Source organism: Bos grunniens, chromosome 11 (genome assembly GCF_055505025.1).
Source record: "Bos grunniens cultivar Pamir isolate PY7600 chromosome 11, Bosgru_T2T1.0, whole genome shotgun sequence".
In the NCBI taxonomy this organism is placed as follows: Eukaryota; Metazoa; Chordata; class Mammalia; order Artiodactyla; family Bovidae; genus Bos; species Bos grunniens.
Genome location: NC_141175.1, coordinates 4859131 through 4872634, shown reverse-complemented (window position 1 = coordinate 4872634; position 13504 = coordinate 4859131). Strand labels below are relative to the sequence as shown.

Below are 13504 nucleotides of genomic sequence, written 5' to 3'. Positions count from 1 at the left end.
ACTGTTCTCAGCCTTCTCCCCACACGAACAAGACACAGCCTGGCTGCGGGTGAGGAACGCCTGAGCGGGTGGGCAGCCCTGCTGTGCTGTGCTGTGCTGGATGCCCGCATTCCCCAAAGTCCTACAGGACCTTCAAGCGATGGTGCTGGGAGGTGGGGCCTTTGGGAAACAATTAGGCCCTGCAGATGCAGCCTCGTAAATAAGACCAAGAGGCCCCAGAGCTGTCCTGTCCTCTGGCCACGGGAGGCCACGGTGAGAAGACTGCTGTCTCCCAACAGTGAGTCTGCGGGCACCATGACCTTGGACTTGCCAGCCTCTAGGAATGTGGGGGAGACTGCTTCCGGGCCACCCAGTCTGTGACAGCAGCTGGCATGGACTAAGGCATCCTCTTATGTGCCAAAGGGGAGTTTTTGAAAAGATATTTGGAAATTTCTGTTTGTATTTAAGAGAACCAACATGCTTAAGCCCTAAGTTTCCCTTTTAAAAATGTCTTTCAAAGACAGTGGTGGTGGGATGGTAGAAACAGACCCCCAGCCTCCGGGGATGCCACAGGGAGCCCTCCCCAAGGAGTGGAAGGAAGTGGCCCTGAGCTACAGCACAGGGAGAGCCAGACCACTGCCCTTTACGCTCCCCACCGGCTCAGGCCTGCCAGGTCCCAGTGCCAGCCAGCAGGCACAGCGCCTGAGGATGGAGGCCCCACCGGCCCTGCCCATACCCACGTGATCCGGCTGACCCCGAGCAGAGCAGGGCGGCCCGCACCCTCCATGCTCACTGCCGCTGAGGCTGGTGCACCACAAGCCCTCCCCCCGGTAGCCCCCGGGATCTGTGCCCTACTGAAGACCTCTCCCCTTCCTTTGGTCCCATCCTGCCTGGGTCTCATGTCACCCCAACCCACCAGGAAATGGAAGGAGTGCGGCAGCTGATGGGGGCGCCTTGCGGGGAGCTCTCACCCCATCCTGTTTCCCAGAAACCGTCATCCTACCTTGAACTTCTGATAATGCATCCTGGCGTCTGCCGCCAGAGGGGAATACTCCTTTGCTATCAAGCTCTCCACGCTGAGAAGATTGGTGCTCAGATGTTTGGCAAGCCACATAGCCTGAAGAAAGGAAAGGGGAAAAGAACGTTTTTGTGGAAGGAATGACTAAGGAGGACGCCACTCCAATGCCCAGGCCCTTCCATATTCTACCAGGAAGGGCTGCCCACAGGGCAGAGTCATCGTTTCTGGCTGGAAGGAGGCCACCAGGGGAGACACAGCCACAGAATCCCTCCCAGCCATAGGATTCTGCTTGCCTGCCATTTCTTCTTCAACCAGCCATTGACTCTAAGTGGACCTGGAAAGCCTACGCTTTACTGCCCTCAGTTCAGTTCAGTTCAGTCTCTCAGTCGTGTCCGACTCTTTGCGACCCCATGAACCGCAGCACGCCAGCCCTCCCTGTCCATCACCAACTCCCGGAGTTCACTCAAACTCATGTCCATTGAGTCAGTGATGCCATCCAGCCATCTCATCCTCTGTCGTCCCCTTCTCCTCCTGCCCTCAATTCCTCCCAGCATCAGAGTCTTTTCCAATGAGTTGACTCTTCGCATGAGGTGGCCATAGTATTGGAGTTTCAGCTTTAGCATCAGTCCTTCCAAAGAACACCCAGGACTGATCTCCTTTAGGATGGACTGGTTGGATCTCCTTGCGGTCCAAGGGACTCTCAAGAGTCTTCTCCAACACCACAGTTCAAAAGCATCAATTCTTCGGCACTCAGCTTTCTTCACAGTCCAATTCTCACATTCATACATGACCACTGGAAAAACCATAGCCTTGATTAGACGGACCTTTGTTGGCAAAGTAATGTCTCTGCTTTTGAATATGCTATCTAGGTTGGTCATAACTTTCCTTCCAAGGAGTAAGCGTCTTTTAATTTCATGGCTGCAGTCACCATCTGCAGTGATTTTGGAGCTCAAGAAAATAAAATCTGACACTGTTTCCACTGTTTCCCCATCTATTTCCCATGAAGTGATGGGACCAGATGCCATGATCTTCGTTTTCTGAATGTTGAGCTTTAAGCCAACTTTTTCACTCTCTACTTTCACTTTCATCAAGAGGCTTTTTAGTTCCTCTTCACTTTCTGCCATAAGGGTGGTGTCATCTGTATATCTGAGGTTATTGATATTTCTCCTGGCAATCTTGATTCCAGCTTGTGCTTCTTCCAGCCCAGTGTTTCTCATGATATACTCTGCATATAAGTTAAATAAGCAGGGTGACAATATACAGCCTTGACATACTCCTTTTCCTATTTGGAACCAGTCTGTTGTTCCATGTCCAGTTCTAACTGATGCTTCCTGACCTGCATATAGGTTTCTCAAGAGGCAGGTCAGATGGTCTGGTATTCCCATCTCTTGAAGAATTTTCCACAGTTTATTATGATCCACACAGTCAAAGGCTTTGGCATAGTCAATAAAGCAGAAATAGATGTTTTTCTGGAACTCTCTTGCTTTTTCCATGATCCAGCAGATGTTGGCCATTTGATCTCTGGTTCCTCTGCCTTTTCTAAAACCAGCTTGAGCATCGGGAATTTCACGGTTCACGTATTGCTGAAGCCTGGCTTGGAGAATTTTGAGCATCACTTTACTAGCATGTGAGATGAGTGCAATTGTGCGGTAGTTTGAGCATTCCTTGGCATTGCCTTTCTTTGGGATTGGAATGAACACTGACCTTTTCCAGTCCTGAAGCCACTGTTTGAGTTTTCCAAATTTGCTGGCATATTGAGTGCTGCACTTTCACAGCATCATCCTTCAGGATCTGAAATAGCTCAACTGGAATTCCATCACCTCCACTAACTTTGTTCATAGTGATGCTTCCTAAGGCCCACTTGACTTCACATTCCAGGATGTCTGGCTCTAGGTGAGTGATGACACCATCGTGATTATCTTGGTCGTGAAGATCTTTTTTGTACAGTTCTTCTGTGTATTCTTGCCACCTCTTCTTAATATCTTCTGCTTCTGTTAGGTCCATACCATTTCTTCCTTTATCAAGCCCATCTTTCCTGCCTTTTCAAGCTCTCTGGACCATGAGTTCTTAACTCGAAAGTTTAAACCAGGAAACAAGGGGACAGGCCCTAAATAGAGGTCACGACACGCACTCCAAGTTCATCTTTTCTTAAAGGTTGGGAGACGCATGTCCAGGCCAAGTCAATGTCCAGTTCACCAATGACCACTCTGTATACTCCTCCAGGGAAGACTACATTGTAAAGACTAACCATACAACCAAATGTTCTTAATGCCAAGATTATACTGATGACTATTTCAGCATCAGGATGGTTCAGAAGGACCTGGGGGTCCCCCGGGGCAGGTATGAACCTTAATCTCTCTGCTCCTCATGCTGGGAGGTGTCAGTGACAAGATCAGGAAGCAGCCTGCTGGGATTTTACCATTATCATCTTCCTGTAAAATTAGATTCTTTGCGTTCCACACAGCGGACGGGGGCAGGGACTATGGATCTGCCGAAAGAAGTGGGGTCGAAACACCAGCTAGTGCTGGTGGCTGCCAGGTCCAGGCCTGGGGTCCATGGTGTCTCGCAGGGAAACGGAGACTGGGAGGGAAGATTCAGAGAGCGTGAAAGCGGACAGCCTGGTCCTGAGGGAACAAGGAGAAAATCTACAGAGATAGACAGATGGGTGAATGGATGGACAGACGGACAGATGACAGATAAACTGAAGAGCTGGTGAGTCTCACTCCAAAAGCAGGGTAGCTGCAGGTGGCTTTATGTAAGACCAGCCATCTTGATTCCTTTTCAGAATAAAACAAGGTGCCCGCCGGTCAGAGAAACAGCCTGTGCGCCCAGGAGGAGTGCTGGCAGCGATGACATAGGCTTCCAGAGTCGCCTGGTGTTTTGGTGTTTTCATTGAAGTACACAGTTGACTTACAATGTTGTGTTCATTTCTGGTGTACAGCGAAGTGACTCAGACACGCGTAAGATTCTTTCAGTCTTTGCCATTATTGTTGCTCGGTTGCTAAGTCATGTCTGGCTCTCTGTGCCTCTCACAGACCGCAGCATGCCAGGCTTGCCTGTCCTGCACTCTCTCTGGAGTTTGCTCAAACTCACATCCATTAAGTCGGTGAACCTGGGTCTCCAGGATTGCAGGCAGATTCTTTACTGTCTGAGCCACCAGGGAAGCCCCTTTTCCATTTCAGGTCATTGCAAGACATTGAATACAGTCCCTTGTCCTGCACAGCAGGACTTTGTTGTTTATCATTAACTTATGGTACCTGGTGTTCACTAACCAGGCTTTTTTAAAGAACAGAAAGAGTTCCCTCTCAGATGGTTATAATTTGAAGACGTTTCTTGGCACTTAACAAAGGAGGTGAAAGGTTAAAACCGCACAGGGAGCGAAGTTTCCGCGTCAGCACAGAGGCTGTCTCTGACGGGGGACACACAGGAAGGGGAAGTGAAGTGGGATGAGGCGTCTGCTGTGTCTTGAAAGCTCTACTGTCTTTGAAATGGAGAGAAAATCATGGCAGATGTGACAAAATGACAAGTTCCTGTAAAATCTGGAAACTGGGTACATGAGTCTCTCTGGTGCCATTTCTCTGCTTTTCTCATTGGTTGAAACACTGCATGATTAAAATTTTACTGGTGAACCCAAAGGTTCTAGACCAAAAGTCTGTGCTGTGTGTCTATATCAAACGTGTGTGCTGTTTGGCCCAGCCCTTCTCCTTCTGGAAACGTATCCTGAGAGTGGAACGAAGGGTGTGCCCAGATGGTGGACACGTAGTCATGAGAATACCCCGGCAGGCATATCTCACGTGTTCAAAGAACGCTCATCACTGTGCGATTGGGGAACCCTGTTTCTGTTTCTTGTATTTTCTAGGTTTTCTACTACAAACACATGCTGCCTCTTGTAATGAGAAAATAAGTTAGGAAGCAGGAGAGAGAAGAGATGAAAGGAGTCTCAGTTATGTTGAAAATTCACTGAGGTGCAGCCTCAGTCCAGCTTTGCAGGATAAACGAGATATTACCGTATAACCACAGTTAATATGATACACTTACTATGGTTGTTTTCCCCGAGGCAGGTGGACCTAATATTACAATCTTCGGCACTGTGGAATAAAGAGATTTGAATGTCACTGTTCAGTATGACAACAACAACAAAAAAACACCTCCCATGTCTGCAGAGCTCTGGGTATATTTATTTCTCTCCTCCCCAGATTTCATTTTCTGGGAGTGATGCGGTCGTTTATAACCCAGCGGTTCTGAGACGCTCCCACCATAGAACGTATCCTGTGTTTAGAGAGGTAAGTGATCACTGAGATGGTTTATTCTTCTGTCTCCAAGGGGACGTGGACACGGTAACTTGTTTGCCGAACTAATAAATATCCAGAACAATTGGGATTTCAAACACCATAAAGCATTTTAAACAGGGACTTTGTCTCAGGGACACGTTCTCAAATAAAGCTGTATTTTATGTAAATCAACCTTCAAAGGTGGGTTGTTTTTTTTTTTTAATATTTATGCCTTTTTATTTAGCAAGTTGTATTCCCCATCATGTTACAGAAGGAAATAATGGGGAAAAGCCTGGAGTGTATGAGCCAGATTTATAAAACCCCAGATAGGAAAGGCTTTGTTTTCAAATTATTTCTATGCAAATGGATACCGCTGGCTTCACGGTGGCACTCCTGGCTCTGGAAGGTTCCTGGCCTGCAGAAGCTCTAAGACAGTACTGGACTAGGGAGTAGGCACTGGCCATTGGAAAAGAGGGAAACCCAGCGTCTAAAGAAACTACTGGACTAGGGAGTAGGCACTGGCCATTGGAAAAGAGGGAAACCCAGCGTCTAAAGGAACTACTGGACTAGGGAGTAGGCACTGGCCATTGGATAAGAGGGAAAACCAGCGTCTAAAGAAACTACTGGACTAGGGAGTAGGTACTGGCCATTGGAAAAGAGGGAAACTCAGCGTCTAAAGAAACTACTGGACTAGGGAATAGGCACTGGCCATTGGAAAAGAGGGAAAACCAGCGTCTAAAGAAACTACTGGACTAGGGAGTAGGCACTGGCCATTGGAAAAGAGGGAAACCCAGCGTCTAAAGAAACTACTGGACTAGGGAGTAGGCACTGGCCATTGGAAAAGAGGGAAACCCAGCGTCTAAAGAAACTACTGGACTAGGGAGTAGGTACTGGCCATTGGAAAAGAGGGAAAACCCAGCATCTAAAGAAACTACTGGACTAGGGAGTAGGTACTGGCCATTGGAAAAGAGGGAAAACCCAGCATCTAAAGAAACTACTGGACTAGGGAGTAGGTACTGGCCATTGGAAAAGAGGGAAAACCCAGCATCTAAAGAAACTACTGGACTAGGGAGTAGGCACTGGCCATTGGAAAAGAGGGAAAACCCAGCGTCTAAAGAAACTACTGGACTAGGGAGTAGGTACTGGCCATTGGGAAAGAAGGGAAAACCCAGCGTCTAAAGAAGAGGGCTGGAAGGTGTGCGTGTGGGTCAAAACAAGGCCAAGAAGATATGGTGTGTGGACAGGTGAGTCCAAGCTGGTTCCTCCCCGGGTGCCGCACTGATGATGTCACCCGTCCCCGAACTGCGGGGAGCGAGCGAGAGGCGTCGGCACCCAGGAGGAAGGAGGGCGGAAGCTGGCCTCTGGCTCCGCCTGTCGGCCTGGCCCCGTCCCACCCCTAGGGACAGGTGAACAGGTGTGCACAGCAACCTGCAAGGCCCGTTCCTGCCAGGCCTCCGAGAAGGAGCCGCATCCATGCGGAGACCTCCTAGTTTGAGAGTGGACACGGAGAAGGAACTGGAGGGTCCGTGTGGCCCCTGAACTCATGATCAGCACACCAGTACCCAGCCAGGCTGCTTGGGTTTGAAGAGACTTTTGCCCCAACTCCACAGCCCTTTCTCATTTTCAGGGAAAATGTTGAGGGCAAGTTCAAGGTAATTCACCGATTCACTCCATAAACACTCATTGAGCACCTCATCCAAAGTTGCACGGGGCTGAGTACTGCTGGGAAAAGCCCAGCGGCCCACACCAGGTGGGTGAGGTGATTGCTTCGGCACAGACCTGGGAGGGAGCGGGGCCTCTGCCCGGTCTCTGCAAGGGAGCAGTCTCTCCGAGGACCACGAATGAGGCCCACACATGTCAGCGCTGCTGCTGGATTCCTGCGTGTCCCCAGCTGATGGCTTTAGAACAAACACTGCTGCAGCCCTCGTTTCTAAACCTGGTCCGTTGGCCCCATGGTGTGAAACGTAGGTAACCTGCTCCTTGGGAGCCTAGATCCCAGGTGGGCAATGCAATCAGGGATGAAGGACAGGAGGGTGCCTGCTGCCGGACTCGTGACCATGCTCCAGCCCAGCAAACCCCAGCACACCCCCTCCCCTCCAAGCCACACTCGGCTGGTGGGCCTCCCGCCCTCCACAGCTGCCAGGTTTCTTCTGGCCAAGGGGGGCCCTGTGCCCCCTTAAGTCCCCGTGGACCCCTGTTGAGGGGCCTGACCTCCGCAGGAGCTGGGATGTGCCCTGGGCACCCTAAGAGCCACCCTCACCGGGGATCCAGGTTACCCAGGAGCCCTGGGCAAGCCTCTCCCTTCATCTTGGACTTCCTCGTTCTGACGACGCTCTTCCCATCTTCCTACCTTGTCACCTGTCACCTCCTCAACAGGGGTGTCCTCTTCACCCCCCTCCATTCAGCCCCCAGCCCCACTGGGTTCCTCCCCCGGGATTCTCCTGACTGAAGGGTGCTGCTGCTGTGCTAAGTCCCGTCCCCCGGCTGAGCAGTGGAGAGGATGTCCTGGCTGCAGGGACCACGTCTCACCCTCCGCTCCAGCAGCTAGAACCGCGAGTAGCCAAGCACACAGCAGGGCCTCCGATGGCCTCCTCCTCAGCTGTCCCTCTGTGGCCGCTGAGGGTGTGGTCGCCTTTGTCACCACCATTCGCACCTCCTTGCAAAGGCACCTTCTGCCAGTCGGCACTCTTGGGTGCGAGCCACGGGACGCGGACGGGGCTGAGTCGTGTAGAGGCGGGTTTATTCACAGGCCAGCATGGCTCAGAGAATCCCACCCTGGCAGGAGCCAGGCCCAGGGCCACCCACAGGAGCCAGCCCCCAAGGGCGGTCACCGAAGGGCATGGGGGGGACAGCCCTGCCGCCCTGGACACCCGGCCCAGTAGCCTGAGCCCAGAATGCCGTTCACACACAGGGCCCACAGGGGCTGCCCCAGCACCACCCAGCCACAGCCACCCATGGGCCCTACAGGCCGCCAGGGAGAGCACCTCCCGGAGCGCGTCCAGAGTCTGGGCTCCATGGGGCGGTGAAGCTCAGGACGCAGGCCCAGGGCAGGCGAAGCACGTTCAGCTGCGGGGCTGGGAGCCAGGATGGGGCTGTATGGCCCAGCCTCTCTCTGGCCTTGGAACCCGGCCAAGAGGTTGAGTGCCCCAACCAGAGGACAGAAGCAGTGAAAGGTGGGTGAGTCTGGAAACCAGGTGGCTTTGGGAACACCTGATCAGGGCAGATTGGAACTGGGGTGCCAGGGGAGGCCGAGGGGAGGCACAGCATTAGGGCAGCGAGGAGTGGGGGTCAAGGGTGGTGGGCCTGGCATGTTAGAGCAAAGAGCTTGCTCGGACCATGGGGAGAATGCCCGCTTGCCAAAGCCAGAGGAAGGGAGTGGTGGGCTGTGGGTCTGGCCTTTGTGCCCACCACCCTGATGCCCCTCCAGGGTTGTAACCCCAGGCCTCTGCCATAGCACCCTAGAACTTGGGGTGGACCCAACAGGGCTCAGGGTCCGAGGGACCGAGGAGAAGGGGGACTGCACCTTGACAACGGCGTTTTGGGAACAAGCGGACTCCCAAGTCGTACGCTCATTTTGACAAAGTTACAAGGCTCCACAGCTGCTGGGGAAGGCCCCCCACAACCCCAGCCGCCTTCCGGGCTCCTGTAAGCGGCACCCAAATTGTACACATCTCCGAAAATACTTTAAAAGGGGAACATTCACACGGCCTTTCTCTCCAGCTAATTTCTCGCACACATTTATGTGATTAATTTCAGTTTCTTAAAATCTAACACCTTGAAACTTCAGCCCTGCTCATGAGTAATTATTTATAAACAGTGTCATAAAAGGCTGCTTGACTGCCAAGAGTAATCAACTTCTTCAACCCACTTCAAAGGAAATCAAAAAACCTTTCCATCCACAGAGCCTTTTGAGGTTTAACTAGGAGCATGATTTAAAATTCACAAGAAAACCCTTAGGTATTGGAGCTCTAATACACAGCTTTCTTGGACAAACGTTTGATAAAAAACGAAACACGCCATTATATACACCATCGCCTGCTTTAATATTGCCCAGGGCTACTGTAAATGCTCACTTTGTACTAAATCTGCTTTTCTCGCAGCGAAGGGGCTGCCAGCCCTGTGTCAACGGCTCCCCCATCCCCTCACGAGCACACTCAGCGCCAGGAGCCCAGAGGCTTCTTTCCTTCTACACTGGCCACTGGCCATGTCACCGCGCATCACAGGGAACCCCCACCCACCCAACACGCAAGCCGAGGAGGCAGGGGGTTGAGTGCCTGGCTGCGGGTGACACAGGCCACTGTACGCCGGGAGAAGGCGAGGCCGACTGGCCCACTAGCTCAGGGCCACAGGAACGCTCGCTGGACACCAGGGGGCCTTCCCAGGCCCCGGTCCTCCTCTAGAACCACGAGAATGGGTGAAACTCTGGCTTCCCTTCTCCTAGAGAAATCCCAGAAGCGTGGTCCTCTCCCATCTTCCTCGTCCTCCCCTCCTTCTCCCGCATCTTTGCTTCACCTGGAGGTGGAGGCCTGGGCATGGGAGGGACACATGCCCTCTCTTTACATAAGTGGTGGGACTTGAGCCAAAGGGCGAAGATGTGCCGGCGTCCCTCTGAGCTGCCAGCCCAAGGCCAGGGAGTGGGGGTGGAGGGCTGTGGGAACAAGTCAACCCCTCCAACCTGTGGTTCCTGGGATCCAATGACTCGAATCGCTGAGACAGTGTCTGGGCCCAAAGCCTAAGACTTCAGGTGTCGGGGAGGACAGCCAGGAGCCCCCCATCCCCAGCTCGAGCTGAACGAAGAGGGTCTGAATTCTCCACCCCACTGGAGAGGGACAGAGCGGTGTCACATGGAGAAAGGAGGAAGGGCTCTGCGGAGGGCAGCCTGCAGATAGATGGAAGGGATGCTGAGGGGGTGGGGAGGGGCGGCCCAGGGCACGGGACGGCCAGCGCCTGAGATGAGCGCCCAGCTGACGACAACTGCATCGTGGCTAAAACAGAAAGGTGATGTCTAGACTTCAAGATTCTGGCGAAGTAGTCAGTTCGACACTGAAAGTCATAACTGCACAGAGAGGAGCAAGACAAAAGCGTAAAGACGAGTGGTAACCTTGGATGTCAGGCTGAAGTTCTGGCGGGGAGGCTGGCGAAGCTGTGAGGCTGGCGGCAGGGGCACACAGCGTGGCACACACACCCCTAAACAGAACTCTTCAAGCCGGAAGTAGGGAGTGCCACCACAACCCAACTCCGAGTTCAAAGCATCCTTTTCTCAAGTACGGTTTTAGTCCGGAAAACTCTCACCAGGCTTCGTGCAAGTGGACACTTGCACGACACCACCTGAAGCCCAGCGGGAGCCTCCAGGCCTCGGCGTCCCTTCCGCTGACACCACCAGGGACCAGGCTGGGGCTTGGCCGCCTCCATCTCAGCGATCAGACATGCCCATTTTACAGAGGAAACTGAGCTTTATTTGGCCTTTTACCTTCTTTTGAGTGTGCTTTGCTTTATTGATTCCACGGGGCTGGGGGGTGGCATGATAGGGGAACACGGGCAGAAGTACCCCCTGCATCCCTCGGTAACACAGCTTAGCAACCCCAGATCCAAACGGCATGGGGGCGGGGTGGGGGGTAAGGCTGCAGGAACACCCTCCTCCACATAACAGAGGCCACTTGGTAAGGCAGGGGCGGCGAGCGGGGGTCTGCAGCAGGACCGCAAGGAAGCAAGGGGGCTTCTCACCCCCACAGAGCAGTGGAGCCTCCCTCCCTCCCACACCAACCAGAGGACCAGGTAACCGAGGCCCCTTAGAAGAGTCCCCGCGGGGCAGAGCGGATCAACCCCCAGCCCCGCCACCCCGGCTCGGTCTCCACCTGGGGCACCTCGGCAGCTCACACCAGTGTAGACGTGCGCTTCTGCCTCCCTGGAGGCTCAGGGAAGGACAGTGTGGGGTGCTCCAGGCCACATCGCGCTTTCCTGCTCGGGCCTCTGAAACAGCGCCTCATTCTCACAGGCTGGGCCCGCCCAGGACCCAAGGGCAGGCCCCCAGAAGAGGCCAGGGCTGCCTGGCAACCCGTTTGCTCCGAGTCTCCTCTCTCTCACCAGTTTTTGAAAAACTACTTCGCTTCCTTTCTCATGTGAAGCCTCTGCACCCCGCCACGGGCATCTCAGGCCTCTGTCCCTCTCAGCTGCACCACTCATTTCACTGCTGCGCCGGGAGTGCCTTCAAAGCAGTTAATGCTCCAGTGAAAGAAACATCAAAGCTCTGGGCCTCCCTGACAGCTCACGAGGGGTGGCCACGCTCCTCTGCTCGGCAAATCGACCACAGGACAGAGCGCCTCCTCTCCCTCCTCCCTGTCCCGGGTGCCCGCCTTGGGTCTGGCTGGCCTGCATTCACTCAGGCGAGGTTTGGGGGGAGCTCTGGAACTCATTAACAGGAGCCCGTAACAAGACCATCAGGAAGAGCCGAGCGCAGCCTGTCTGGGTAGACCAGAAGCCACACTTACACCTGACAAGTGGAGTGATCACAGAGCTTAAACCCAACAGGCGACATCAGCTGGGGCGTGCCAAAGCATTAATAATTGATTCCGTGGGCCATTTGGAGGTTTTCATTTTAATCACTTGGCAAGAGCATTTGTATGAGTTGTGCTCCAGAAGAAATTAAGGCATTTTTTTCAATTAACCACCTCCTCAAGTGGTCAAAACCTGTCCCCACCCCTGCTCTGACCTCCCTTTTATTTTAGGCACAGGGAGGGCAGAGTGGTTCCCAGGAGGCGGAGGGGAGGGACAGCTGGGAACTGGGGGAGGGGGAGGCCCACTCTGGTGCTCACCATAATCGTTGTCTCGTTGCAAATGATCAATCATGAACGGGATGGGGTCCTTGGGCTGGTGGATCAGGAGCTGCTCCAGCATGTTCTGTGGGCACAGGGCAGACACTCAGGGGGTTGACGCTACATGGGCACCCAAGGCCCCAGGCTCTGGTGGCCAAGCAACCTGGCATCACTATGGATACCAGTTATGGGACCTGATCTCTTCCCTGCCTCCCACCCTAGTGGGTGTCTGCCTTGGTCCCTGGGAGCAGAGGTATGAGGGAAGGGCCACATGGGTTTTGCTGGGGGTGGGGGCACCTGGAAGGAGGTGGAGCTGGAGGGAAGCGCCCTTGACTCAGAGCAAGTAGTCCTGGGGTCCTTGCCCCTCAGCTCCTTTGTGGCCCCCCCCAGACCAGCCTTCTCTCCACCCCTCTCCTGCAGGGCACCCATCCACCCCTCAGAGCCATTGTAGATGCTGCTCCCTCAGCATGAAACACTTCTCCCCATGACGTTCATTAGGTCAATCCTGTGGCACGCTCCTGTAGCCCCTACGCATCCCCTTTATTGCCTCACCCACATCTCAGTGCCCAGCACGACCACAGAAGGGGCCCCACACAGAACGTGTGCCGGGTGACATGGCCATTGCTGCTACCTGTGTCTGTCCAGTGTGGGACAGAGTATGTACTAGCCAGGTATCTAAAGAGTCCTGGGATTGTCTGGCCACTTAATTCTAAAGTAAAGCAGCTTCCATGGTTCTAGAACAAAAGGCACAGAAATGAACCAGGTGGCTGAGAGCAGCGCCAGTGCACGAAGGAGCAGCCTTCTGCCCTAGGGACAGGCAGGCAGGGGCTGCAGCCCTTTGCGGGCAGACGGAGAACGGCACAGCAGAAACAGCACTGAATGGCGAGAAGGCCCAGCCCCGCTCTGCATCCCACCGGTCCCTTCCCCTCTCTGGGCCTCAGCTTCTACACCTATTAAGACACAGCTGGACACGATCCATGGTGCTATGGCGCTGGTGAGACCGTGTGAGATGATTCTAGATAGCTCACAGATGAATATTCTAAAATTCACTTTTACACAGTTGTAAATCTAATGTGTATTAGAAAAAATCAGTACATCAAACCTTAGGATGAGGTAAAATAAGTTAATTTTTTTTGAGTGGGCTGATTTAAAGAAATGAAGTTAAAATGGAAATACGCTGTTGGTTACATGAATCTATACCTGTGATAAAATTTTACTGTGTGGTGTGTGCGTGTGCTCAAGCTCAGTGACTCAGTCGCAACCGAGTCTTTGCAACTCCATGGACTACAGCCCGCCAGGCTCCTCCGTCCATGGAATTTTCCAGGCAAGGATACTGGAGTGGGTTGCTATTTCCTTCTCCAGAGGATCTTCCCCACCCACGGACTGAACCTGCATCTCCTGTGGCTCCTGCACTGGCAGGTGGA

At 53.4% G+C, this 13504-nt stretch overlaps 1 protein-coding gene across 4 annotated transcripts in view; it reads right to left on the bottom strand.

Annotated features, from left to right (window-relative positions):
* AK8 (adenylate kinase 8) overlaps nucleotides 1-13504 on the bottom strand; it is a 136357-nt gene that overhangs the window by 120540 nt on the left and 2313 nt on the right. For all 4 annotated transcript variants that reach the window (XM_086324386.1, XM_086324388.1, XM_086324387.1 and 1 more), the window contains exons 2-4: nucleotides 12081-12165; nucleotides 5036-5085; nucleotides 983-1096 (exon numbers count right to left, since the gene is read on the bottom strand). In XM_086324386.1, coding sequence (XP_086180512.1) covers nucleotides 983-1096; nucleotides 5036-5085; nucleotides 12081-12165 — 249 coding nt within the window. The remainder of the gene's footprint in view (nucleotides 1-982; nucleotides 1097-5035; nucleotides 5086-12080; nucleotides 12166-13504) is intronic.